This window comes from Kuraishia capsulata, genomic scaffold (genome assembly GCF_000576695.1).
Source record: "Kuraishia capsulata CBS 1993 genomic scaffold, Kuraishia_capsulata_scaffold_7, whole genome shotgun sequence".
Taxonomy (NCBI): Eukaryota; Fungi; Ascomycota; class Pichiomycetes; order Pichiales; family Pichiaceae; genus Kuraishia; species Kuraishia capsulata.
In genome coordinates this window covers 266,538-291,639 of record NW_019172956.1, presented here as the reverse complement: position 1 = coordinate 291,639, position 25,102 = coordinate 266,538, and the positions used below count along the sequence as shown (strand labels likewise).

The 25,102-nt window shown below is 45.7% G+C and overlaps 20 protein-coding genes across 20 annotated transcripts in view, besides 2 other annotated features; 8 read left to right on the top strand and 12 right to left on the bottom strand.

The window, feature by feature from the left end:
• The window catches only part of KUCA_T00005649001 (uncharacterized protein), a gene marked incomplete at both ends in the record, with an annotated part of 510 nt that extends 435 nt beyond the window's left edge, over nucleotides 1–75 (top strand). Inside the window, one exon of the mRNA XM_022600952.1 lies at nucleotides 1–75. This exon is cut by the window's left edge and continues 435 nt beyond it. Within this exon, the coding sequence (XP_022461639.1) occupies nucleotides 1–75 (75 nt within the window).
• Nucleotides 76–103: 28 nt separating this feature from the next.
• On the bottom strand, nucleotides 104–460 carry KUCA_T00005648001 (uncharacterized protein; the record flags this gene model as incomplete). The annotated part of the gene is made up of 1 exon (XM_022600941.1): nucleotides 104–460. The coding sequence occupies one exon, from the start codon at nucleotides 458–460 to the stop codon at nucleotides 104–106; it is 357 nt and encodes a 118-aa protein (XP_022461638.1).
• Nucleotides 461–805: 345 nt separating this feature from the next.
• KUCA_T00005647001 (uncharacterized protein) lies at nucleotides 806–2,188 on the top strand (the record flags this gene model as incomplete). The annotated part of the gene is made up of 1 exon (XM_022600930.1): nucleotides 806–2,188. The coding sequence occupies one exon, from the start codon at nucleotides 806–808 to the stop codon at nucleotides 2,186–2,188; it is 1,383 nt and encodes a 460-aa protein (XP_022461637.1).
• Nucleotides 2,189–2,327: 139 nt separating this feature from the next.
• KUCA_T00005646001 (uncharacterized protein) lies at nucleotides 2,328–4,580 on the bottom strand (the record flags this gene model as incomplete). The annotated part of the gene is made up of 1 exon (XM_022600919.1): nucleotides 2,328–4,580. The coding sequence occupies one exon, from the start codon at nucleotides 4,578–4,580 to the stop codon at nucleotides 2,328–2,330; it is 2,253 nt and encodes a 750-aa protein (XP_022461636.1).
• Nucleotides 4,581–4,833: 253 nt separating this feature from the next.
• Nucleotides 4,834–4,900: a sequence feature (Short protein (KUCA_T00005645001, CDK29652.1) was converted to a misc_feature.).
• A 100-nt stretch (nucleotides 4,901–5,000) lies between these two features.
• Nucleotides 5,001–5,017: a sequence feature (Short protein (KUCA_T00005645001, CDK29652.1) was converted to a misc_feature.).
• Nucleotides 5,018–5,428: 411 nt separating this feature from the next.
• On the bottom strand, nucleotides 5,429–5,959 carry KUCA_T00005644001 (uncharacterized protein; the record flags this gene model as incomplete). Its single annotated transcript, XM_022600908.1, has 1 exon — nucleotides 5,429–5,959. The coding sequence occupies one exon, from the start codon at nucleotides 5,957–5,959 to the stop codon at nucleotides 5,429–5,431; it is 531 nt and encodes a 176-aa protein (XP_022461635.1).
• A 221-nt stretch (nucleotides 5,960–6,180) lies between these two features.
• On the top strand, nucleotides 6,181–7,215 carry KUCA_T00005643001 (uncharacterized protein; the record flags this gene model as incomplete). Its single annotated transcript, XM_022600896.1, has 1 exon — nucleotides 6,181–7,215. The coding sequence occupies one exon, from the start codon at nucleotides 6,181–6,183 to the stop codon at nucleotides 7,213–7,215; it is 1,035 nt and encodes a 344-aa protein (XP_022461634.1).
• Nucleotides 7,216–7,306: 91 nt separating this feature from the next.
• KUCA_T00005642001 (uncharacterized protein) lies at nucleotides 7,307–8,365 on the bottom strand (the record flags this gene model as incomplete). The annotated part of the gene is made up of 1 exon (XM_022600885.1): nucleotides 7,307–8,365. The coding sequence occupies one exon, from the start codon at nucleotides 8,363–8,365 to the stop codon at nucleotides 7,307–7,309; it is 1,059 nt and encodes a 352-aa protein (XP_022461633.1).
• Nucleotides 8,366–8,584: 219 nt separating this feature from the next.
• On the top strand, nucleotides 8,585–9,499 carry KUCA_T00005641001 (uncharacterized protein; the record flags this gene model as incomplete). The annotated part of the gene is made up of 1 exon (XM_022600874.1): nucleotides 8,585–9,499. One exon carries the CDS (start codon nucleotides 8,585–8,587, stop codon nucleotides 9,497–9,499), a length of 915 nt encoding a protein of 304 aa, XP_022461632.1.
• A 151-nt stretch (nucleotides 9,500–9,650) lies between these two features.
• Nucleotides 9,651–11,171, bottom strand: KUCA_T00005640001 (uncharacterized protein; the record flags this gene model as incomplete). Its single annotated transcript, XM_022600863.1, has 1 exon — nucleotides 9,651–11,171. The coding sequence occupies one exon, from the start codon at nucleotides 11,169–11,171 to the stop codon at nucleotides 9,651–9,653; it is 1,521 nt and encodes a 506-aa protein (XP_022461631.1).
• Nucleotides 11,172–11,601: 430 nt separating this feature from the next.
• On the bottom strand, nucleotides 11,602–12,078 carry KUCA_T00005639001 (uncharacterized protein; the record flags this gene model as incomplete). The annotated part of the gene is made up of 1 exon (XM_022600852.1): nucleotides 11,602–12,078. One exon carries the CDS (start codon nucleotides 12,076–12,078, stop codon nucleotides 11,602–11,604), a length of 477 nt encoding a protein of 158 aa, XP_022461630.1.
• Nucleotides 12,079–12,257: 179 nt separating this feature from the next.
• KUCA_T00005638001 (uncharacterized protein) lies at nucleotides 12,258–13,484 on the bottom strand (the record flags this gene model as incomplete). The annotated part of the gene is made up of 1 exon (XM_022600841.1): nucleotides 12,258–13,484. The coding sequence occupies one exon, from the start codon at nucleotides 13,482–13,484 to the stop codon at nucleotides 12,258–12,260; it is 1,227 nt and encodes a 408-aa protein (XP_022461629.1).
• A 1,454-nt stretch (nucleotides 13,485–14,938) lies between these two features.
• KUCA_T00005637001 (uncharacterized protein) lies at nucleotides 14,939–15,319 on the top strand (the record flags this gene model as incomplete). The annotated part of the gene is made up of 1 exon (XM_022600830.1): nucleotides 14,939–15,319. One exon carries the CDS (start codon nucleotides 14,939–14,941, stop codon nucleotides 15,317–15,319), a length of 381 nt encoding a protein of 126 aa, XP_022461628.1.
• Nucleotides 15,320–17,103: 1,784 nt separating this feature from the next.
• KUCA_T00005636001 (uncharacterized protein) lies at nucleotides 17,104–17,301 on the top strand (the record flags this gene model as incomplete). The annotated part of the gene is made up of 2 exons (XM_022600819.1): nucleotides 17,104–17,170; nucleotides 17,252–17,301. The coding sequence occupies 2 exons, from the start codon at nucleotides 17,104–17,106 to the stop codon at nucleotides 17,299–17,301; spliced, it is 117 nt and encodes a 38-aa protein (XP_022461627.1).
• Nucleotides 17,302–17,423: 122 nt separating this feature from the next.
• On the bottom strand, nucleotides 17,424–17,525 carry KUCA_T00005635001 (uncharacterized protein; the record flags this gene model as incomplete). The annotated part of the gene is made up of 1 exon (XM_022600808.1): nucleotides 17,424–17,525. The coding sequence occupies one exon, from the start codon at nucleotides 17,523–17,525 to the stop codon at nucleotides 17,424–17,426; it is 102 nt and encodes a 33-aa protein (XP_022461626.1).
• KUCA_T00005634001 (uncharacterized protein) lies at nucleotides 17,526–17,834 on the bottom strand (the record flags this gene model as incomplete). The annotated part of the gene is made up of 1 exon (XM_022600797.1): nucleotides 17,526–17,834. One exon carries the CDS (start codon nucleotides 17,832–17,834, stop codon nucleotides 17,526–17,528), a length of 309 nt encoding a protein of 102 aa, XP_022461625.1.
• Nucleotides 17,835–17,961: 127 nt separating this feature from the next.
• Nucleotides 17,962–18,558, top strand: KUCA_T00005633001 (uncharacterized protein; the record flags this gene model as incomplete). The annotated part of the gene is made up of 1 exon (XM_022600785.1): nucleotides 17,962–18,558. One exon carries the CDS (start codon nucleotides 17,962–17,964, stop codon nucleotides 18,556–18,558), a length of 597 nt encoding a protein of 198 aa, XP_022461624.1.
• Nucleotides 18,559–19,078: 520 nt separating this feature from the next.
• On the bottom strand, nucleotides 19,079–19,672 carry KUCA_T00005632001 (uncharacterized protein; the record flags this gene model as incomplete). Its single annotated transcript, XM_022600774.1, has 1 exon — nucleotides 19,079–19,672. One exon carries the CDS (start codon nucleotides 19,670–19,672, stop codon nucleotides 19,079–19,081), a length of 594 nt encoding a protein of 197 aa, XP_022461623.1.
• Nucleotides 19,673–19,937: 265 nt separating this feature from the next.
• On the bottom strand, nucleotides 19,938–22,928 carry KUCA_T00005631001 (uncharacterized protein; the record flags this gene model as incomplete). Its single annotated transcript, XM_022600763.1, has 2 exons — nucleotides 19,938–22,860; nucleotides 22,918–22,928. The coding sequence occupies 2 exons, from the start codon at nucleotides 22,926–22,928 to the stop codon at nucleotides 19,938–19,940; spliced, it is 2,934 nt and encodes a 977-aa protein (XP_022461622.1).
• A 251-nt stretch (nucleotides 22,929–23,179) lies between these two features.
• KUCA_T00005630001 (uncharacterized protein) lies at nucleotides 23,180–24,283 on the top strand (the record flags this gene model as incomplete). Its single annotated transcript, XM_022600752.1, has 1 exon — nucleotides 23,180–24,283. The coding sequence occupies one exon, from the start codon at nucleotides 23,180–23,182 to the stop codon at nucleotides 24,281–24,283; it is 1,104 nt and encodes a 367-aa protein (XP_022461621.1).
• Nucleotides 24,284–24,398: 115 nt separating this feature from the next.
• On the bottom strand, nucleotides 24,399–24,998 carry KUCA_T00005629001 (uncharacterized protein; the record flags this gene model as incomplete). Its single annotated transcript, XM_022600741.1, has 1 exon — nucleotides 24,399–24,998. One exon carries the CDS (start codon nucleotides 24,996–24,998, stop codon nucleotides 24,399–24,401), a length of 600 nt encoding a protein of 199 aa, XP_022461620.1.
• Between the last annotated feature and the right edge of the window lie 104 nt (nucleotides 24,999–25,102).

The following is a 25,102-nucleotide window of genomic DNA, read 5'->3' as shown; positions in this document are numbered from 1 at the left end:
AATGGCCTTCAAGGAGGCTCTGGGCCAGGTGAAAGGAGTCAAGAGATTTGGTTCGGCGTTTGCACCCTTGGATGAGGCCTTGAGTAGGGCGGTTGTGGATCTGTCAAACAGGCCTTATGCCGTTGTGGAGCTGGGTCTCAAGAGAGAGAAGATCGGTGATTTGAGCTGCGAGATGATTCCTCACGTTATACAGTCGTTTACTGAGGCTGCCAGAATAACGGTCCACGTGGACTGTTTGAGGGGTTTCAACGATCACCACAGAGCGGAGAGTGCTTTCAAGGCGCTGGCCGTTGCCATCAAGGAGTCTATCTCTAGCAACGGCACCAATGATGTCCCAAGCACCAAGGGAGTGTTGTTCTAAGAGGGTGAAATGCACGTTTGTTGTAATGACAGACGGTACAGATTGGTGGTCTGATTTGGAGAAATTGAGAGCCAAAAACGACAGATAGCTGTTTTCCATACATAACGTCTCTCTCCATTGAGTATCACTTGGTAGCACTCATAGACTCAATGTTTGCGGCTGATTGCAATTCAGGTCAATTAATATAAAAACAATATAATCGTCAAAATGTAACCCCACGTTCATTATATTTTTTCCCGTCTTCAAACTCCCCAACTTTCAGCTATTTATCTTCCCCGTTCTCGATTTTTTTTTATTCACCCTGCATGTCTGCCCGCGTAGGGTTGCCGTTTTTATGGAGGCTACATCGAATTTCTAACCGAAGTTGCGGTAATCAACACTCCCTCCACAACACATCCAACTCACCACAATCGAACTCTTAATCTAACTCCTTTTCTTTTCTGGATGACAGAAGATCTCATCAAAGAAGCAGGAGCATTGGGAGTGTATGCATCACATTATTTAAACCTGAACGATAGGGACCGCGCAATACACAGACCTGCCCGTCAGACAATACCCATACTGAACACACCAACATCACCGTCACCTTCACCTTCGATACGCAGGAAAGGGAATCCCCAAAGTCTAGACACAAGCAGATTACTACGAGGCCAGATGAGTCGATCCACCATGTTGATAGATGCCATGAACTCGCCTCTCTCTTTGAACGGTTCCCTTAGAGAAGACGATGAGCTCACAGCGATAAGCGCGTTTCCAATATCGGATCCTGTTTTGGAGGCCGCAGATCGGTCTGAGTTACCGGCTCCGAGCTCTTTTGCAATTCTGATGAAACTGATTGAAACTTTGGCAGGAAAGGATAAGCTGGGCAAGGTTGTTCAGTATGGCTTGAGAATCCTGCTTTTCTACTCCAAGAGGAGCACGTCATTTTTGCAAAGAACTCACGCCGAAGGGCTGAAATTTCCAACTGGTGATTATAAAGGAATAGCTGGTGTTATAATGGGTCTAATCCAGAGACCAGAGTTTGTGGCATTATTTTTGCTGAAGGATTTTGAGACCAGGGCCGCAGGTGTAGTTTCTGGTCTATCCATGTATAGACAGATGTTGAGGTGTGGCAAGACTCCTTTCAGATTGGTGAATCTTGCATATAAGCTATCTGCAACCGCATCAGTGTTTGCCAACAAGGGTGTTGAGAAAGGGATATTGAATGTGAGAGATAAGTGGTTTACTCCGACTACCCTTTCGGACCTTCTCTCGGTTTATTACAGCATTTTCGATGAGTCGTTGTTACTCTTCAAACTGGGGGTCTTCGGAGATCCCAGATTCAGGAGGTTTGCTGTTAAACATGAAGCTTTAGCCTGGTACTATAATATCATCCTGGGATTGTACAAATCGCTGTCCAAGCTGAGCACCCTCAAAGAGAGTCAGAACCAGATAAAGATCAACCAACAGGTCAGGCAGCGGGCCAAGGCCCTGATGCGGAACTCAGTGAATGCCAGTTCTTCTCCTAGATCTGCGGTCACAAGTTCTTATTACAATTACCAATCTCCCACGCTGAGAGCAGTGTCTCCATCGCCAAGCGTGAGGCGTGGACTATTGTCGAGTGCTGCATCCACTGCCGCACAGGAAGAGATCGACGAACTTGGCAAACAGATCAAAAACGAACAGATCGAGATCCTAAAGCTTTTGTGCGATTTTGTGTTCGACACCATCACCGTTTTCGAGCTCAAGGTGTACGAACCCGTCCATCTATCGTTTGGCTTGGGCGCTGGCGCTCTGGCTATGAGCAAGGTTTGGATGCAAGTGAAAGAGGATTTGCAGGACAGTTGATTGTTGGATTTAGTGTATTTGAGAATGTAATATCGTCAGGACGAGCTGCCGTGAAGTCCATATATGAGATTATGAAACCGACAGAAAATATTGTATTATGTATTATTGACCTAACCATGGTTTTTTCACAAAACGCTGTTCAGTACTTCTTATCAGCCAACCACTTTTCAACATTGGCACCGTCTCTCTTGACCCAAGAAGCCTTCGACTGAATGGTGTCCAAGGACTGGGCCAGACCCTGGTCGAATCCCTTGGTACTCTTACCGGCGAAGAATGCTTTGACGTCTTCCAGTTGCTCTGTCTTGGTGAAACCAGAGGTACAGAGAGTCACAACAGATCCCAACATGCTGAGTTCAGGTGGAAGCAAGGCATAGACTTCATCCCAATTCACCTTCAACCAGGCATACAAACTCTCAACACCAACCTTACTGGTGCGCAAACCCTGCATAGGGATGTAGAGATCCTGCGATCTGACACTACCATCAAGAAGCTTGGCAAGAGTCTTCGCAATCAGTTCTTTGTCCTCGAATCTGCCAAGACATCTCAAAGCAGTGATCTTCTCGTCCACAGACACAGGATCGTTATAGATTGCAAGTAATTGCTCGTACTCTGAGGCACCTCCGGTACGTGCTGCAGTACCAAAAACGGTGGCTCTCAGGTTTGGATGGATAGCCTTCTTGTTACCAGAAACGTACTCCTTGAACATTGACTTGGAAGCTTCAATAACAGACTCATCGTCAGCACCAGCAGCTGCGCCAAAGAGCAAAGCCTTCAACTGTTGCTCCAAAAATGAGTCTGATTCAGCGAATTCCCACCCAAGAGCATGGCAGTTCTTGGAGACTAAATCTCTTGTGAACGCGTTCAAAGACTTTCTGATATGTTCTGGTTCGAACGTCCAGGCACCCTTGACGGCTGCGACTCTGGTCAAGATTTCACTCCAAACAACATAACTCTGCTCTGACTTCCAACCGGATACCAACTGCAGCAAGTTGGTTGTAGAAGAGTATCCAGAAACAGCAAGAGCACCAGCATCAGAAACAAGACCGGCACGGTCTTCAACAGACAGCAGACCCTGGGTACCAGCCACACCTAGCTTAGCCCATCTCTCAGGAGAGTAGGAGGTTCTAAAGATACCTGCAGTATCCCCATTCAGCTTGTAGAAGTCGGAATCTTTGAGCTCCAAAGTGGTTTCTCTGGTATCCAAAACAATGGACTCGTCGGTGCCTTCAGCAGTTTTCAGGCCAAGGAATACTGGGTACAGAGTTTGGTCCTCCTCTGGCTTTACATCACCAGTAGTCAAGTAGCGGTTTTGCTTGATGTTGATCTTGTTACCATCTTCAGTAACAGTCAGAACTGGATAACCCACCTTCTTAGTCCAGATATCCATAACCTTGACAACATCTTTACCAGAGGCCTCGGAAAGAGCTTCCCAGAGATCACTGGTTTGAGTGTTTCCGTACTTGTGCTTTTTCAGGTAGTTGGAAACACCCTTGATAAAGGTTTCCTCGCCTAACCATTTGGAGATCATCTTCAACAGAGAAGAACCCTTGCTGTATGAAATAGCATCAAAGATCTGGTTGATCTCATCAGCTCTCTTGACTGGAACCTCAATTGGATGAGAAGCTCTGAGGGAATCGAGAGAAAGAGCATGTTGCAAAGAGTCAGTGACGTATTGCTCCCAAACCTTCCAGTCTGGATAGAAAGTGTCACATGAATACCAAGACATCCAAGTAGCAAATCCTTCGTTGAGCCACAATCCTTCCCACCAGTCCATTGTCACCAAATTTCCAAACCATTGATGGGCCAATTCGTGCTGGACCACCTCGGCAACTCTCTGCTTGGTAGAAAGAGTAGAGTTCTGCTCATCAAACAACAGGTCGACAACCCTGTAAGTAACCAAACCAAAATTCTCCATGGCACCAGCACTGAAGTCGTGGATGGCCACCATGTCCATCTTAGGCAATGGATATGGAATGTCGAACTTGGTCTCGAAAAACTCCAGAGTCTTCGCGGCCAATTCAACGGAAAATCTACCTTGGTCCTCCAACCCTGGAGTGGTGTAGACTCTGACGGGAATTCTGTACTTGTAGTCAGCCTCAATGTACTTCAAGTCACCAACGATGAAAGCAACAAGATAAGTGGACACCAATGGGGTGGTGTTGAAGGAAACCTTCTTCTTTCCACCATCCAGTTCGGTCTCGGACTTCACATCCATATTAGACAGACACACCAGCTCTTTCTTGGCAATCAAGTTGACATCAAAAGTGGCCTTCAAAGCTGGTTCATCAAAACATGGAAAGGCTCTTCTACAGTCAGTAGCCTCCATTTGGGTGGTGGCCAGATACTTGGTCTCACCGTTCTCCTGGTATGTGGATCTGTAGAAACCAGCCATTTTGTCGTTCAATTCACCCGTAAACTTGATGTACAGACTAATCTTAGATCCAGCTTCAAGGGATCCTTCTGGAAACTTGAAGACGGTAGACTGGTCGTCCTCCAAGTACGAGGTCTCAGTAGGGGCAATCTTTCTGCCCTTGGTGGTCAATTCAGCTTCATGAATGTCAATTTCCAAAGTGTGCAACGTGACGGAGCTGGAACTGTCTTTGACATCCAACTCAATCGTAACCTCTCCATTGAATTTGAACGTTTCAAAAATAGGTTCCAGAGTCAAATTGTAGTGCGTTGGCTTGACATTGGTGGGTAAGACCTGGCGGTCTGTGGGAATTCTTCAAAACCCCGTTAGTATATAAAACAGAATATTACACACTTTGTAATTGGCTTTACCAGTTTTGAATTCTTGAAAAATAGGACTCACATAGTGCTCGAAGACATGTTCTCTGAAGAAGAGTGGCGAGAACAACAGCGAGAGTAGTGGTGTTTGGCAACTAAAGTGGGGACAAGTCGTTTGCTGATTAGTTGAGGCCTTAACGGTTGAAATGCCAGAACTGGGTTCAAAGGATTGAAAAGTCTGCCCTTTGCTGCCTGGGATGATATTTTTTGTAGTATACCAGTAAACATTTGGTCTACACAAAGTGGTGGACTTTATATGAGCTGTTGGAAAAGTCTTCCGTTCTGAGAGTGTCCGCACGGTGAACGGCATCGAGTGGCTGAGACCTTACTCCACTATGGTATTTAGCCGAAATGACAAATGTCATCCGTTTACTCGGAAATTTTTAATGTAGATAGGTCTGATTTTCAACAATTTGTCTGATTTGATTATTCTGAGCGTACTTTTTTTTTGTTTCATCCGGTTCTCTCAATCAAATGCACTCCGCTGTCGGTTTCCACTATGGGCGAGAATTCACCAACCTGCAATGCGAACGAGGCCTTCTCGAAACTGGGTTGCATTTGTCTTCTTCCAAAAAAGCCCAGATCACCGCCTTTGGAATGACTTGAGCAGTCGCTCTCAGTGGTGGCTACATCGCTCAATTTGACCTCGCCACTTTTGATTTTCCTTTCCCATTCCTTCAACTCTTCGATAGCTTCCTCCTTGGTTCTGGTGATGGACTCAGACTTCCAAGAGGCAGGTCTTCTAGAGTCTTTGTGCTTCAAGAGCAAATGGTTGACTCTAACCTCAGCTGGGTTATGTAGTCCCTTAGCTACGTAGGAATTCAGTAGGTCCTCATTGGAACCTTCTGGGGCGTTCCAGGTTGACTCCTGTGTAGTGGGGTTGTAGAAGTACTCGGTGTTATGACTTTTGGAGATTCTGATTTGCCATCCCTCTGGGAGTCCTGTATATGATGAAACGGCCTTCGGGCTTGAAGTTAGTGACATTTTCTTGTAATTTGTTAAATTGTAACCTACCATTGTTGATATTCCGGTTGATTATAGTGGATCAGAGACCAAGGCAGGTTCTCTATAGTGGCAAGGCTATTATTATTAAAAAGGCCCCGTGGAATCGGTTGAAGGACACGACCTTTGGAACGCGTCTTCAAATCCACACAGATAAGTTACGCGAAATCGTTTATTCCTTCCAAGACAACCAAATATATTCCATGACTATCTCTGAAAACGTAAAAGTGTTTCCCAAATCCGAATTTAGAGTGCTTCTAGTTTCAGATGGGTCCACTTTTTCCGAGACTGGCGAGCCTCTGCATCTCTCTCGACTGTCTCTACCCCATCCCAAAGACGAACACAGTTGTACGTTTCTGGTGGACGAAAAAAACAAATGTTTGTATGAACTGAAAAAGGTAAACTTCTATAATCCTCACTTGCCTGTTTCAAAACGCCCAATAACCACCACGAAGGGTGAATGTCTGAACTCCTTGATTGTCGAGACGGTTGGATCGGAAGATGGAATGGTAATTGAGGAACCAGAGATTTTTGTGGCCTCCAAATTCAATCTCGTTTACATGCTATTGGCATTTTTTGAGCAGAACATAAAGAATCTGGCTTATGACGCTGACACGAGCACGGGCTCTAGGTTCATCAGTTTCGAAGACATGAGTGAACGACTGTTGGATGATACAGACTCCCCACTGAAAGACTTACCCGCATGTTTTTTCGAGCAGGACACCATTGGAAGGGCTTTTGAGCTGCTATGTGATACTATGGGTGAACCTGATGACTTGTACTACAAATTGTCTCTTCAAAAGGTGATATCATTTCTACGGTCTAGGGTGGAGAGGATATGTGAAAAGTTTCCTGAGAGCATCATGGACTCTATACTTAAAAGCAAAATCAACGCTCCATCTGGAAAATCAGAAGAGTTGGATCCAGAAACTGTGAGGTGTTGCCAGAAAATATATGCTATTCAACTTCTTGGCTCGTATCTTTCTGACTTTTATGTGGAGCAGGTTTCCGTGTGTTTTAGGGACGATCTGAATAGGGGTAAAGACCATCTTGCGAAAATGGCTAGTTTGCACCAAGAGCAGAGGATGGCGCAGCAAGGAATCGATGAATTGAGTGCCTCTTTAAGTTCGACAAATGGCTCGAAGAAGAGGAAACCTGTTGTCCAACAGAAAAAGGTACCAGTGAAGAAAATAGCCGTAGGGCGGGGTGCTCTTGATGGGTTTTTCAAGAGGGCATGAACTATGCAGGTGAAATATCGATTTTTGTGGGCATACAGGCATAATACTAATTAGTATAAAGATTAGAAAGACGTTTTTCATTTGATTTGACTTATTCCTTCAGCACCTTCGTGGCCAATGCCTCTGGGTTGTGAGAATTAGACAATTTGTCATAGATGCTCAAACCACTAGCCATCCAAGACGAGATGTTGCCCAGTTCAGAAGGAAGAACAATGGTGTTGGACTCCTTGGCGAGCTTGGAGAAGGCCTCAACGTATTTCTCGGCAATCTGAAGAGAAACAGCATCTTTTCCACCTGGAGTGTTCTGGATGGCATCGGCAAGTTGTCTGATACCCTCGGCAGTAGCCTTGGCTTTCAACAAAATCGCTTCGCTCTCACCTGTAGCGCTGTTTATCTGCTGTGTTCTCTCACCTTCAGAGGCCAGAATTTGCGACTCCTTCTGACCCTCGGCGATGTTGATGGCAGATTGTCTGTGACCCTCGGAATCCAGGATCTCAGCACGCTTGCTTCTCTCTGCACTCACCTGTCTATGCATTGCCTCGAGGACATTTGCTGGAGGGTGAATATCTCTGATCTCGTATCTCAAACATTGCAATCCCCAATCCTTAGCAGCCTCGTTCAAAACGGCAGTGATGTTCGTATTCAGAGATTGTCTCTCTCTGAGAACATGATCCAGAGTCAATTGACCAATCTCGGATCTCATTGAAGTTTGGGCCAATTGCGAGATTGCATACTCTGCATCTTCCACTCCATATGAAGCTTTGTAGGCATCTATGACCTTGATATACAAGACACCATCCATTTCGAGCGTGACGTTGTCGGACGTGATAGCACTCTGAGAAGGAACCTCAATTGCAGACTCTTTCAACGACTGAACGTATTGAATTTTGTCCAAAAAAGGTATCAAAATAGCCAGACCTGGTTCTAATATTCTGTGGAATTTACCCATACGTTCCACGATCCACGCAGTCTGCTGGGGAACGAACCGGATAACCGTGTTGGCTGGTAGAGCATCTTTCTGGAAGAACGTGAGGTTGCCCGGTGAGTTGCCGGAGGTGAACAGTCTTCTGGACGTCAGAGTAATCAATGGGGAGGTCCTCGCACTTGCTAGTGCCGAAGCAGTGAGCCTCGTCGAATATTTCGTTAGCATTGGTGGTTTGGTGCTTAGTCGAAGGGTATAATGCTCAGAAAGATTTCTAGAAGCTTGCTAGAAGTGGCGGCGTGCTCCAAAGAATCCTCGAGTGGTTAAGGAGCCCTGTGTAGGTAATTTTTCATATTCGAACACAGAGTGTGGGTTAGACACAACAGGAGACAAGTTCCCGTACTTTCTTGCAAGGATCCCTATATTTCTTCTGTCTTTGTGTGCATTATGTTTAAGGGGTTTGAGGTATCCTCAAATGAACAGGCGTTTACCCTGGAAACCCTCAAGTCGGGTATACGGTTTGACGGCAGAAAGCTGGAGGAGATGAGAGACATAGACATACGTCTGGGAGACGAATACGGCTACGTAGAGGTGCGCTTGGGAAATACCAAGGCTATAGTCAGAATATCGGCACAGCTTGCAGTTCCATTTGAGGATAGGCCTTATGAAGGGATATTTCAGATATCCACCGAGATTTCACCCATGGCTGGCCCTATGTTTGAGGCTGGCAGACAGTCGATAGACGAGGTGCTAATTAGCAGGCTGGTCGAGAAGGCAGTGAGGCGGTCAGGTGCTCTTGACCTGGAAAGTTTGTGTATTATTGCGGGATCGAGATGCTGGGCTGTGAGAGCGGATGTCCATTTTCTGGATTATGATGGAAATTTCATCGACGCTACATGTCTGGCCGTTATGGTAGGACTGTCGCATTTCAAGAAACCAGATATTGCTATCAATGGAGAGGAAATTGTTCTTTTTTCAACTGATCAGAGAGATCCCGTGCCGTTGTCTGTTCTGCATATTCCGTTGTGTGTGACTTTTGCATTCTACAACCCCAACGATGTGGAGGAGAACATCAAGGGTTCTTCCAGTGGTGAGCTGATACTTGTTGATCCAACCATGAAGGAGGAGGCACAAAGTCTGGGATCGATGACTTTGACTTTGAATAAGAACAGAGAAATCTGTCAGATCAGCAAGGCTGGTGGGCTGCCTATTGATGCACCAGTGATCATGGATTGTTGTTCCATTGCATACTCCATCGTGGAAAGGCTCACGGAGAAGATAAAACAGTTGTTGAAGGATGACGAGGCCAAGAGGATTGACATTAATGTACAAAGGGCACTTAGTGCAGCGAATGATAGATAATTTTACACTGAAATGGCATACGATAAAGGTTGTAAGCAGTCAACGTAGTTTCTGTATTTCAATTGGTTACATAATGGTATATGCAAGGTCATGCACGTTGTGCTTATCTCCAGACAGCAGTCTACGATGCACTTGGCCATCTTGTTTATAATCACTTGCGAACAAATTTCACGTCAGCAGGTTCTGTTGGCAACACCACCATCGAGGTGAAATCTGGATCAGGGACCTTACACTTCCAGGTGAAGTTCTGGATATACGTCACCAGAATGGTTCCAAGCTGAACATATGCAAACTGTTCACCGATGCATCTGTGTCTCCCACCACCGAATGGCAAGTATGGCGAGGAAACGGCCTTGGTGACCTTACCGAAACCGTAATCAACACTGTCCTCGCTCCCCTTCTGCTGATCTTCCCATCTGTGGGGGTCGAATTGGTCAGCAGCTGGGAAGTAAGTGTTTGAGAGATGGGCATATCCTGGAGTTACCAACACGTAATGACCCTTGGGAACGACATACTTGGTATTTGGAACAACCAATGGGTTGGTCACCTTTCTCATGATGGAGTGCAAAGGCATGTGCAATCTGAGGGTCTCCTTGATGATATTGTTGACCAAAGGCATGTTTTGCAGGTCATCATATTCGAGCTCGCGACCTTGCAGAACTTTTTCGATCTCCTCGGCCAATTCCTGTTGTAGGTCGGGTCTCTCACCCAAATGGAGCAAAAACCAGGCAGATGTAGAAGCAGATGTGTGCTGACCTCCCATCAGAACACCAATCAGCAAATGGGCAAGCTCTCTGTCAGTCATCTTGGTTCCATCCTTGTAGGTAGAAGTTCTCATCAAGTGATCTATAAGGTCTCTCTCCTGGATATCGTTCTCGTCTCTTCTCTTGTTGATCAACGACATGTAAGTAGAAGCAACGGTTTCACGGGCCTCGTCTCTCTTACGATAATGGGGCAGAGGCAGGTTTGGGAACACAAAGTTGATTGGGGTAAATCCCTTGTCCAGGTCAGAATACAGCTGGGCAAAACCAGTGTCCAGCTTTCTTCTGATGTCATCTCCCAGAAGCACTCTTGAAGCAGTGAAAATAGTCATTTCAGCCTGAGATTTGGGCACGTCCACGGAGCCCTCGTCAAACTCTGGAGTCGTTGAAAAATATTTCAACACCTCCTCCCTGATTTTAGGGATGTACTTAATGAAGTTTTCTCTGGTCAAGGCTGCCTTACAGAACTTCTTCTGTTCCATGAGCTTCCAGTTGGGACAGTCGTAAATGACTCCTTCACCGAAGGTAGGAGTGGTCAAATGAGCGTAAGCATCTTCAGCAGATACATCGTTCAATTTCGCGTTAAGAATAAACTCGTGGCCTTTAGGTCCAAGATACACGGTCATAACTCTTCCCAACAACATGAACGCGAAAACATCACCGTACTTCTTCTGACAGTTTTCAAAAAAGGCATATGGCTGCATACCATAAGGAACAGCAGATCCAACCCATGGGATATAGTAAGTGACCAGTGGAGCCCTGTTTGGTTTCAGAGAGTAAAGGAACTGCCATAGCAGAGAGTAAACGAAAGGCGCGGCTACCACGATCGTGATCTGTTGGAGCAGCGAAAGTTCGGAAACCAGGTTCCATACCTGAGACCCAATGTCCAGGGTATCTTGAACAAAACCCATCGAGAAATTAGTCTTGAGGAGTAAAAGAAAGTGAAAAAAGATCAAGTTGGAGATCTGAATACAACCGTTCAATGAGAGTGGTTCTTAAGGTGATTATTCAGTTCGTTTAGTGCTCCAACTAAACGAGCGGAGCGATGTTTGGCGGTATCACGTGATTTTTCAGTCGAACGACTTTGAGGATGGGAACGACTTATTTGAGCAGAAAATGGCACGATTTAGTATATTTAGCGGCTGAGAGACTAGTGAATAATCTGACCTAAATGCTAATTGTGTTTTTATTTGTTTCTTTCTACACAGTCGATGCTGCTGTTGTGTGGTCTGCAGTGTCGCGTCATTTGAATGTTTGAATATGTACATGGCTGTATAATAACGGGACAAAACAGAAAAGCAGATTTCTAAAATGAGCTCAGCACCTAGTCTGTTTCAATGCTCAACTAAACTCCTTCTCTTGTTGCACTATCTTCTCGCTAGGCGTCAGCACCACCGGTATTTCATCCTCGGGTATGCTCTCAGCCTTGGTCAACTCCAAAAACTCCTGCAAAATCGCCTCACTTCTCTTCGATTTGCAATCAATGGTCTGAGATCCACCATCTAACATGTTGATCTTCAACACCGAAGGGCATTTGCGGCTTTCCTCCTCATCGGCCGTCTTGATTCGCCTGACCGAGATTGGCAACTGTGGATTGTGGAACTGGATAGTCTTCAGGTTGTACTTCCAAAAGTTTTTAATGCCTGCGTGGCCATTTTCGATATTGGTCTTGAAGGTCAACTCCAAAGAAGCTACCGTTGATGGTAGTTTGACTGCCGAGTTCGGATAGTTGGAAATCATGTTCAGATGCGCAGCTTGTCTTGCAAACCTGCGCTTAGGCAGCTCTTTGTACATTTTCGTCAAGCCCTGTCCTCTCATTTTGAATGTCAGCGATTCAGAGAAGTATGAGAATATACGAAAAGAGAAAGACTTCAAAGTCCTGTCTCGCTACCAAAATCGTCGAGAAGTTCTTTTCATAATGGGCGTGTTCTGATTAAATGATTTTGAGTTTTGCACTATAATCGCAGACTCTATGCAGAGACGCGTTCTGCCCCAGTCTATATTTTAACACCCAAAACAATCCTCTCCTTCAAATTGTTCCAAAATCCTCGGTCGTAAATGTTATCCAAATCTTCAATGGATTGGATAGCGGATACCCTTCCGCTGGAATAATCTATACTGTCCGTGACATCATATCCATCTGATAACCGATAGAATCTAACACCATCTCTTATCAGGTACAGACCCTCCTTACCCTCTCGTCTTGATAGTTTGAACGTGTCTGTACAATCATAACGATGAAGGGCCTTCATGTCAACAAGATGTTGCACATAATCCCACTTCAAAGTTTCATTGGTCGTGACTCCAAGATAGAGGTACCACAAATGTTCTCCCAAGAAGGCAGCGCAAAGCGGAATGAACAGACAGCACATTATCATCAAAATCCCTGTAACCTCACACTGCTTGGATGTATCTGATATAACCCACCACCAGCATCGCCAATTGAAAGAGTCTCTGTCCGTCAATAGTCTAAATCTCTCCAGAACCACTACGTCCAGTTTGAACTTGCTCTGTATCACTGCTACTTTCGCAGCAGAGTTATAGTAATAACTGTTCACCACGTATCTGAGAGCTTTGTGACACATGTAGACGGCGTATGAAAACACCCAGATACACGATGACAGAAACAAAAGGAAATAACGATAGTTCTTGTAGCCAACACAGTTGTTGAGCCAGATGCAGTGGTGATCAAACATGAGGAAGCATTTTCCACACGAGTTGCAATGTTTCGATCTGGCAATCTTGGGTAGTCGGCAAGTACGGCAATAGCCCTGTGGTGCATTTTCAGGACAACGCATCATCTTTTCACCGCAACCCTGGCCAAAGTCGAAGAAGATAAGCCCGTCATATGGAAATATATTGTGGAGCCTCTGCTGTTTTTTGCGACGTAACTCGTCATCCTTTTCTTCCAAAAGAGCACTCTCCACGTCACCAGGTGCTGTAATTATAGCCATTGTAAAACTTCCCACGTTGATGAGAAGACTTGGGACTATGATCAGCCAAAACCGAGTGTCTTCGGTGTAGTCTATAAACTGGTCTTCGTAGACCAGTATAGTTTCTATGTATGTGAATTTGAGAAAGAATTGAACACATTTGAACAAAACCACCACGTAAAGAAACGGCGTAAGCCATCCGTACACCTTATAAGCAAACGGATGAGTAAGTATCTGGGAAACACGATCTCCAAAAAACCGCTCGTCAAACCACGTGAGGTTGGAAGTCATGTACTCGTACACTTTGATGAGGAATTGGCGAAACTGAAATATATAGGTTTGCCTAGAGACAATGGGTTAGATATCACGCAAAAATGGAGATTTGACTGGTATCTGACCAGTTTGAGGACAAAAGGTGCGTACCTGTATTTTGGCAAGTCTCCAAATAGCACTGTCAACACTGTGCCAAATAGCAGCAGCACTAGTAGTCCTGCTAATATAGACATGTTCATTTTGGGACACAGGTAGAATGATTAGTTGGCACTAAGAAAAAATAGAGAAAAATAAATATAACCGGAAAGAGACTAAAACAACGGCCTCTTCAAAAGATGAAGCTTCATCAAAAGCACGTAAAATAGGCTTGAGAACATTCATGGGAGGCGTGTATTTACCAAACGTTCGATAAGCGGACGAGATCTGTTTAAGGAGACACATTATGCTACGAGCAAAAAGGTAGGCACGAATTTTGTGTTTACTGCAGTAGCCACCGCCGGGAAACCACAGGGGGTCGTTTCTCAAATGATTGTTATCATCAAAAGACATTGACGGTGCTTAGACCGGTCAGGGGAGCTTGAGATGGGCTTCGGATGCAACACAGATTGGCGTGCAGCAAGGGTAGAAAGGCGCAGTAGAAGACGAAAGGCAAAGCTTATACCAGGATAACGGATATGGAAAGACAGCACGAGATATTCTTGTTCTAATTATAGTCGAGGCAATGCTGGATAACTGTGTTTGCCTTTTTCGAAGTATTACAAAAATCTGTAAAAAATTGGAAACTAGAGCATTTTCAATTAATCGGGTAATTGCAGTACTTGAGTCAAGCTTTCGACAAGGCCTATGCTGCCAATTCCTAAATGATTTGTTTGAGAATACCAATACTACAATAACAAATCCACCAAACTGTTTTTTATTTCCCAATAAACTAAGTGGAGTGGGGAAGCTTCTATATAGTTGTGATCCTAAGGAAATATAGGCAGCAAGCATGCGTCTGTGCACTTACAGAATATGTACATAATTAAACCGTTTCGGGAAAACACCCCCGAAGCACAAGCGAAAGCCCAAGAGCCTTCCCCGTTACCATGATATACATAGCAATAAGGGGTAACGCCCGTTGATATAAGCGAAATACAGTCCGCTATGCAGAATCCACTCAGCCACTTTTTTGTCGGTTGAAACTCCCCGGTCGGTTAAAACTTCACAAAAATCTATGCAAGACACTTTGTTGCTGATTTTGGATGGGGTGCGCAGCAAAAACGCCATACCATGAAAGAAGTATTTGAAGTATAAAAGCACAGCAACCCTTCGAAAACTTGGATGGGCTTGGACTTTACGTAGTGGTATATATATTCACATATCCAGTCCCATTTGCACGAGCTAGCATTCGTTTCGGCTTGTTTTTGCGAACCATAGTCCTCCACTTGTGAATACATCTACTATCACCCACATCGCTTGATTCTAGACTCAAAATGCAATTGTCCAAGATTCTCATCACACTCGCTGCCTCAGTGGCACTTACAGAGGCCTTCAATTACAATGCCACAACTCCAGTCGGTGGTGCCAATGGTACTAATGGCACAACTCCAGTTGGTGGTACCAATGGTACTAATGGCACCAACGGCACTGGAGGTGCTGGAGGTGCCGGGTCTTCAGGCTCGGGATCGTCCACTAAGGGCTCGGGATCGTCTACTAAGGGTTCAGGATCATCAACTAGCGGATCAGGCTCTGGATCGAGTTCTTCGGCCAGTGGAAGCGGATCTTCAACAGGATCGCAGAACGTTGCTGACCACATCAACGCAGGTACTGTTGGAATGGTTGCTGCAGGATTAGCTGGAGTTTTGTTGTTTTGAAAAACTGGTTTGAGTCCGCTTCGTTTAATTGTTTTGTTGATTTGTTAATTTGTACACCAAAATTGATGTTTTTGTTTAGGAAATGAGAGTGAAAGATTTTCTGTTGAAGGCATGTAGTCAATAGAGTGGTGGTTTACAGTCTAGTACTGGTCTACGGCTGGCAACAGCAGGACAAGACTGAATAATCGAAAAAAGTCACCTCGAATATTCATCACAAACGTCTACTATCATCACGCAAGCACACTCAATCATTTTATCTCTTAACGAGATGTTTGATTCCCCAAGCCAGAGGGAAACAGAAAAAGTAGTACGGGAATGAAATTTCAAATCAAGACCCGGAATCACGCTTAACAGATCATCGGTTTATGAGGCTTGTGAACTCAAAAACGTAAACCGGTTGCCTAATACAGTGTCCAAACAAACACACAATCCGCTTTAGTTTTCCTCGTTCTCACACACACTTTATTCCCTCAGCCCCACAACCCGATCTGCACACATCGGTGGCATTGCCCAAAGGGTCTATGAATAACTAAACGGCCAAATAGAGAAACAAGTGTCAAAGTGTGGACTCTTGGAGTTACCGAGAGCAGACACCGGTTCTAAAAATAAAACTAACATGTGTCGTGCACCACACCCAAAGAGGCTCGGGACGGGCTGCATTAGGAAAATAATAAATACTCGGAAACACTCTTGTGGCGGTGCCGGCTGGAAAAGAGAATTTTGGCTGGTGGCTTTTGGACGATAGATACCTCTTCCTCTTTCCACTCCCTTTCTCTTCTGTTTCTCTTTTTTAACCAGATTTAACAGTTTCAGTTCTGAAGTTGCTTTGCTTGGATTGAATAGGATCTGATCTTCTCGTTCGCTTAGAAAATTGAAAACACCGAATTTATTCGTCAAGGTTTTTGTGTCACGCTTTTGATCCCAGATTCGTCTCACTTCTCTTGATTGTTAATCGCTTCTACGGAACATTCTCATTGAATCACATTCTACATAATGCAATTCTCCAAATCTGCTTTGCTGTTGGCTACTTTGGTTGCATCGGCTTTTGCTGCTGAAACCACCACCTCATTGAGTACGTATTAACTGTCTTTGATATCTTTGAATCGTTGGTTCTGTTGGAACAGGGAATTACCTGATCCTACATGTGTGATTGCTGTGATTGAGGGATCCAAATGTCCATGATATGGATTGAAACTTCTTCAGAACTTGACCAAAAACATATTTCAACTCGTGTTTGTGATCGCGCCCTGTCGGGTGGAGAATCACCGAGGCGTTTTTAGCTCGAAAAAGAGCCTTCAACACGGTCCCGAGCTCGCTTTTTGGAGATGCTACTAGTTCAATCAATCTCGCGTGAATCTACGTGGTTTACCGTGATTTTACTGAAACAGAACTCCAAAATAGGCCGTGTCCACCATTATCCTGTCATATTTTGTGACAAATTTCACTTCCTGATCTGTTGGAATCCCTGAGAAACGTCCAAATTTTCTCGAAGGGGGAATCCGTAGGGGGTGATGCGGGCGGCACGTGATGAAGCGCGGTACCTTTCTTGAAGGCTAAGCATTCCTCGTTGATCCCTACTCATGCTGTTGAAGTTTTGGAAAACAAATTGCAGATTCTGGTTGACCAGCCGATTATAAACTCAATTCTGATTTTTTTTCTCGAGAAATTTGAATTGTGGGTGCAATCGGTGGGATTCTTGAGAGGGGCTGTCAAGCCTTGGGAGTGGGCGGGTAAAAATTTTCACCACCGGGATGTTTCAGGTTGAGCAGCCGGTTTCGGTTTAAATGGCATCAGCAGAGGACTTTGGTTCGGGGGAAATTCCTCGATTCCGGTTCGAAGCTTTGGAACGGCGTGTTAATTCCAGTTCCGAAGATTTATTTTGCCTAAACTATCTCGGGTCTTGACTTCGCTTTTGTTCTCTCTGCATCCGAGCACGTTTGAGTTTCCATTTCCGGTCCGATCCACTCGCACACTACCATTGATTCACATACGCACTACCCTGTCAGACTCGCATACTAACTTACACTTTAGACTCCACTTTGACTTCTACCACCTCCATCAAGGTTGCTTCCGGTTGTTCGTTTAAGACCAAGACTGCTACTGCTCAATCCGATCTTGATGAATTTTCCAGCTGTGAAGCCATCAAGGGTACCATCCACGTGACCGGTTCTTTGGGTTCCGCCTCTATTGCCAATGTTAAGGCCATCTACGGTGACTTGATCGTCACCAATGCCACCCAGTTGTCCAATTTTGCTGCCGATTCCTTGACCACTATCACCGGTACTTTACAATTGAACGACTTGACCATTTTGGACAGTTTGTCGTTTGGCTCTTTGACCTCTGTTGGTTCCATCAACTGGGTTACCTTGCCAGCCTTGACTAACACCGGTCTGTCCAGTGTCACTGACTCCCAGTCGATCGTGATTTCCGACACCGAGTTGGAGAACTTGGACGGTTTGGATGCCACTGACGTTGAGGTTTTCAACGTTAACAACAACAAGAACTTGAACACCATTGACTCCCAACTGAAGACCGTCTCCTCTGCTTTGGAGGTTTCTTTCAACTCTGAGGATGTTGAGGTCTCCTTCGACAAGCTCGTGTGGGCTAACAATGTGACCTTCCGTCAAATCACCTCCATCTCCATGGCCTCCTTGCAGGTTATCAACGCTTCGCTTGGTTTGATCAACAACGAGATTGAGTCTATCTCCTTCCCAGACTTGACTAAGGTCGGTGGAACTCTCAGTATTGTCGGTAACGATGACTTGAAGTCTGCCAACTTCTCGGAATTGACCACTGTTGGTGGTGGATTTGTCATTGCCAACAACACAAAGTTGGATGAGATTGATGGATTTGACTCCTTGAAGAGCATTGGTGGTGCCGTTGTCCTCACCGGTGACTTCGACAAGGCCAAGCTCCCAGCTTTGACCTCTGTTAAGGGTGGATTCGACGTTGAGTCCACTGGTGAGTTGGACTGTTCCGACTTTGACGAGTTGGAGAAGAAGGGAAGAATCCAAGGTGACAAGTTCGTCTGCAAGGCTGCTTCTTCCTCCACCTCCATCTCCCAGTCCGTTTCTGAGACCGACTCTGACTCTTCCACCGAATCCGGAAGTGCCTCCGAGACTGCCTCCTCTTCCTCCTCTTCGTCCTCTTCCAAGGGTGCTGCTGCTCCAGCTGTTGGAACCATGAAGGCCACTTCTGTCTTTGGTTCTTTGGCTGCCATTGCCTTGGCCTTCTTGTAAGGGACTTATGAACACTCCCCAAAAAGGCTCTAATGTCACCTAGAAAAGCTGGATGCTTTTGTTTTGACCTTAATCAAGAGGCAACAAAGTGGGGTTCAACTAGATCTCTTTTTTGTTCCTTTTGTAAATTACAGTGAAATAAAACGAATGTACTTTCAACCCATTCTCTACTCACAAGCCACGCCTTTAGGAATAGCGGAAAGGCTGAAAGTATCGTTTCGCTTTATCCTATCTTTGTGTCTTTTTTGTTTCTATAGCAGCTTAGGCGATTTTTCTCTTCATTTAAACCCATGATATCTTGCTTGATTTTAAATTACAAACTTACAGGAATGTGTAGAACGGAATTCGGGAACGAATTTTCAAGGTCAAAGCCCTTTGGCGGAACGGTAATGGCGCGGCTGACATGGCTGAGCAAAATTTCAGAGACCTGCCAGAGGGACCTGTCAGTAGGGCCAAAGTGGGACTACTGAGCTTTCAACAATATATTAATTTATGGCTTTGATCTGATCTTTCTATATAATCACAAACCCTTACCGTAGTTACCACTCTCAAAAAACTCAAAAATGATCTGAACAATGCTCTCCAGGGCCTCAAGCCATTCCTTCAGTTGCTCGGAAACCTTCTCCTGGTCAGCTCCGAGCTTCTCGAAAAAGTCCTTTCTGTAAGGACATGCCTTCATTGCCAGCTTGAAGATGGGTCTAATCATCATCGAGTGGTACTTGGTCAACGTCTTTCCGTAAGCGTCGGTGAAGGTCTTGGTGAGCTCAGCATCTGGACGATCAACGGTTTCCCTCATGGCCACAGCAGTGAATTGAAGACCACGACTGAGCCACAACAGACCTTGTGTGGCTGTCTTCTTCTTCTCACCGGCCTCGCTCAGGACCAAGTCCTGCAAAGTGGACGCTTTATCTGGAGCAGACAGCAATTTCGCACGGATCTTCTCGATGTTACCAGTCATATCACTCTGAACAACAGAAAAAGCTGACGATCCCAGCAAATCAAACAACTTCACCAGGGACTCAGAGGCCTCGAGAAACTCGGAGGTAGAAATCTTCCCTTCAGTCACGGGCACGTCCTTGAAGGACTTCTTCATGTTATCAAAAAACGTAGACATTTTGGAGAAATAGCAATTATATGTAAAGCACTAGATGCAACACCAAATCTGGAATTCAAGCAAAAGAGTGGAACACCTCTAGAAATGTAACGATCGACCACGCTCGAGGCTCCTGAGCAGAAACACGTAACCAAATTTCAAAATACCTACCTGGGTCGTGCTACAATCGAATTCCCGATTTAGGATAACACATAGAAATGCATAAGCCTCGATAATATTAAGTCCACATTCTTTCAGATTAACAATTACATTGCTATGATCTTTCTTATTTAATATCAAACACACTCTTCAGTTGACGCAACAGCAACCAATCGTCTCTCGAAACCGTGTCACGGAAGGCTGGGTCCTTCAAGGTGTCGATAGACCTTCTGGTGACCAACGAGTAGAGCATGTCGGTCTCATCCACATGACGTCCCCAAGTAGGCTGGGCAGCTGAAGGGTTGTCTAGACGCATAGCAACACCGGCGTTAGTCTGGCCCTTCTTCACAGTGTTCTCACTCTTGTGGTTCACCTCCAAAGAGGTGACCTTACCCAGCAACAGCACGTTTCTCTCCTTCGTGGCAGGATCGATACGAACCGCACAGATTGGGGTTCCTATCCTGACCGCTCCTTCTACGACATCAACACCAATGATCATTGGATTTCTCTTATTGATGATCTGGATGGTCTTCAGAACACATGGGAAGATGGCGTACTCCAGGAAGTCCTTACGACGTTGTTCCATGAGAGTCTTCTGATATGCAGTAAACGAGTCAAACAAGTGGTAGATGATATCCGCGTTGAAGATCTTGATTCCCTGTTCCTCAGCATACTGCTCTGCTTCCTTGTCGATCTTGACATCGAAACACAGCATCACGGCATACTCCTTGGCCTTCTCCAACATGGTCGATGCCTTCATCACATCTCTCTTGTAAACTGGACCCAAACCAATCGACATGACTGGGATCTTCATGTCCTTCAAGAAATCGAGCAATGCTTCCAGGGAACCCAGAGTAGAGGCCTGGACAGTAACACCACGTCCTGAACTGTCGACGGAATCCAACAATCCCGAAAGATCGTCCATAACATCGTCCAACATTTCTTCCTCATCATCGTCTTCACCGACAACCAGTAATCTGGAACCAGCCACGGCCTTTTCCAAGTCGTTGGCTGCAATCTTGACACCCAAAGCGGCCTTGACCTCTTTGTGGTGCACGTACTCAGACTTGATACGCAATTCTCTCAGTGGCTGAGGAGTCAACAAAGCCCTGATATTGGTTGCTATTGGACCGTTCATACCACACAGGACAATTCTATCTCCTTCCCTCAGGATACCGTTGGACAGCACAACGTCGATCGTGGTACCCAAACCTTCAACCACCTTAACTTCCAGAATTGTAGCCTCGATCTTGGACAAGTACATAAGTTGCTTGCTCATTCTCTTCTGGGTCAATTCCAACACCAACCACAGCAAATCTGGAACACCCTCACCGGTGACGGCAGAGGTTGGGACAATCGAGACGTATTTGGACAGGTTTCTGTTCTGGAAATAGAGCTCAGAGTTAAGACCCTGTTCGGCAAGAGCAACCTTGATGTTGGTAAGTCTGTCTTCGAACTCCTGTTGAACAGCTCTGGACTGCTTGCTGAAAGAGTCACGGAAGGAGTTGTTTGGGGTTTCTTGCCAGCTGTAGAGTCTGTCAATTTTGTTAAGAGCAACGACAAAAGGTGCCTTACGCTCACGCAACAAACGGATGGACTCCAGAGTCTGCTGTTCCAATCCGTGCATAATATCGATCACCAGAATGGCGATGTTACACAGAGAAGAACCTCTGGATCTCAGGTTACTGAACGACTCGTGACCTGGAGTATCGATGATTAACAAACCTGGAACCTCGTACACCATCTTTTCGTAAGAGGCCATGACCGCGGTTTTCTGTTTGATAGCGTCAACTGGGAAGTATGTGGCACCGATCTGTTGGGTGATACCACCAGCTTCTCCACCTTGGACGTTAGTCTGACGGATCTTATCCAGGAGCTTGGTCTTACCGGTATCAACGTGACCCAAGATACAACAGATAGGAGAACGAAGATCATTGGTGGAAGGAGTTGAGGCAGCTGGACTTTTCTTGGATTGTTTGGTGGATCTCTTGATCTCCACGACTGGCTCTTCAGCCTTCACAACAGCAACCTCTTCGACCTTCTCTACTGGAGCAGGCTTCTCGGACTCGTCTTCCTCGACCTCGGTTTGTGGAGTTTCCGACTTGGGCTCCTCTTCATCCAGAGCAGTTTCCCAGCTGTCGGCAACAGGCTCGTCATCTTCAAGGGCCATCTTCTCCCAGTCTTCTACCAAAGCCTCCTCTTCGTCGGCACCAGCAGTCTCCTTGACAGCTTCAGGCTCAGGAGTTTGCTCTTCAACAGTCTTCTTGGGCTTCTTCTTTCCATAGACAACCTTTTTGGGCTTCGCTGACTCTTTGTTCTGCAATCCTTCAATCACAATGTTGCTGTTCAGCAGAAGCTGCTCCCTCCTTCTTTCTTGGAGAAGTTTATCCTGCTTCTGTTTTTTGGTGAGAAGTTTGCCCTCAGCCTTGAGCTGTTCCTTCTTGAGTCTTTCTTTCTCCTTCTTGATTTTTCTGGCCTCCTCCTTCTCTTTTTCCTCGGCCTCGCGCTTGGCCTGTTCCTCAGCAGCAAGCTTCTCCTCCTGCTCATCCAGAAGACGCTGCTCCTCCTCGGCTTGTTTTTGGAGCTCCAATTGACGTCTTAATGCAGCAACTGCGGCTGGGACTTTTTTGCCCTTTGGAGCAGCAGCAGCAACAGGTGCAGGTGCTTCCTCAACAGCCGGAGCTGGCGAGGATTCTTTGGAGTCTGCACCGGCCGCCTCCTTGGCCTGCTGCTTCTTCTTATCCGCAAGTTGCTTCTTACGGAGCTTCTCCTTTTCCTTCTTTTCCTTTTCTTTCTCCTTCTTGGACTTGATCACTGGCCCACCGGTAGGTTTGGCAACCTCTTCCTCCTTTTGCTGTTTCTTGTTCTTTGTCTTACGCAGCATGGACATGAAGTCACCGGATAGATCATCGGCAGATGCCACTGTTGGCTCAGCTGAGGAGGATTCCTCAGTACCTTCAGTTTCGGCTGAAGCTCCAAACTCTTCAGCGACGGGTTGATCTTCGATATCATCTTCCCAATCGCCTCCGGCTTTGCTTCCCTTCTTACCTCTGTAAGCGTAGTTAGTATACAATATTCCAAAGTTGCTGCAATTCTGCTTCACGTACTTTTTAGCCATTCTCAAAGTGTTGTTGAATGATTGAACAACGGTACCTTGGAGTGTCAGAGTTTTTTCACCTACAACATCTATCGTGTCTCGCTTTTTTTGCTGTGACACTGGTCTTCCCCCATATGAAAAATTTGACGGTTACCCGTCCACGACATTTATATTTTTCAACTCTCTATCTCAAGTGCAAACAAGACAAATACCCCATTTGACTGTTTTTTTTTTGGACAAGAGAATATATTGACTAAATAATAAGAGTCACGATGTCTACCACCGTCGAAAAGATCAAGGCCATCGAGGATGAAATGTCCAAGACTCAGAAGAACAAGGCCACTTCGTTCCATCTGGGTCAGCTCAAAGCCAAGCTGGCCAAGCTGAGAAGGGAGCTGCTCACGCCTACCGGAGGCGGAGGTGGTGGTGGTGTAGGTTTCGATGTGGCAAGAACCGGTGTTGCGACTGTAGGGTTCGTGGGATTTCCATCTGTCGGTAAATCGACTCTGTTGTCAGAGCTTACAGGAACATACTCTGAAGCGGCGGGTTACGAGTTCACAACATTGACCACAGTCCCAGGTGTCATCAAATACAAGGGAGCCAAGATCCAGATGCTGGATCTTCCTGGTATCATAGAAGGTGCTAAGGACGGAAAGGGTAGAGGAAAACAGGTGATTGCAGTTGCACGTACGTGCAACTTGATCTTCATTGTGCTGGACGTGAACAAGCCACTGCACCACAAACAAATCATAGAGCATGAGCTGGAAGGATTTGGAATAAGAATCAACAAGGAGCCCCCTAACATTGTGTTGAAAAAGAAGGAAAGGGGTGGAATCAACATCACAAACACCGTGCCTCTAACGCATCTGGATAACGACGAGATCAGAGCCGTGATGTCCGAGTATAGAATAAACTCGGCAGACATTGCTTTCAGATGCGATGCCACAGTTGATGATCTTATTGACACACTGGAGGCTCAGAACAGAAAGTACATCCCGGCCGTCTATGTGCTGAACAAGATCGACTCGTTCTCCATAGAGGAGCTGGAGCTGCTGTATCGTATTCCAGATGCCATTCCAATCTCGTCGGGTAATAAGTGGAACCTGGACGATTTGCTGGAAATGATGTGGGATAGACTGAATCTGGTGAGAGTGTATACAAAGCCAAAGGGTAAACTCCCTGATTTCAACGAGCCTATCGTGTTGAGATCGAACGCGTGCTCTGTGGAGGACTTTTGTAACCAGATCCACAAGTCTTTGGTGTCAGACTTCAAGAACGCGATCGTGTTTGGCTCTAGTGTGAAGCATCAGCCACAATACGTGGGTCTTTCACATTTGCTACAGGATGAGGATGTGGTGACGATTTTGAAGAAGTGAGCGGTAAGTAGGTGCAGGAATCTGAATTTTTCAGTGTAGGATACTTCATATGTATGATAGTGATGTAGTTGATTGTCATATATTTGTTATATGTTTGCTAGTATGAGTCTCATCTTCAGACATTGAAGGCAGCCACTACAAAGGCGAGGAAAAAACTGACGTTGAAACTGGGTTGATCAAAAAACAGTTTTCCAACGTCAACTCTGTTGGTGCCTAGCTTAACGATCCTCGAGACAGGCATGGTGACGATTCCTCTCGACCTCAAGAACTGAAAGGTCAGGAAACTGGAAACTGTCACAAAAACAAGAACACTGCTCAATTTGCCAATAACAACCCCAATAATGAACCCGAAAAGGCTTCCCATGGTCAATTGAGAGTAATCCAGTTTCCCACCAAAGGCCTTATCGTGGACTGGTTTGAGTGTTGGAATGTCGGTAGCAAATGCCGGTTGCTGTCTCAGGCCAACATCATTGTGAATCACCGAATTCGACGAGGCTATAGAGCCAACACCATAGCAGCCTAGAGCTCCCAAAAGAAGGCCCAACTTGGGCGCGCTGGACTGTTGCACTCGTATCCGGGGTAGATGGCCAAAGCTCATTCGAGATGGCTTAAGCGAAAGCCTAACACTTGAGGTCGTGCCCAATCTGGTTGCGGTGAAGAAACTGGACTGAACTCCAGAATGAAGAAATTGATTGCGTAGTAGAGAACCGAACATTTTTGGATAGTACCTGTCGAAAAAACAATTATTTGTGGTGTGGTTGTGAAGGAGAAACAGCAAGAATCGGCTTCAATTGCTGCCCTTGAAACGAGTGGCCGTGC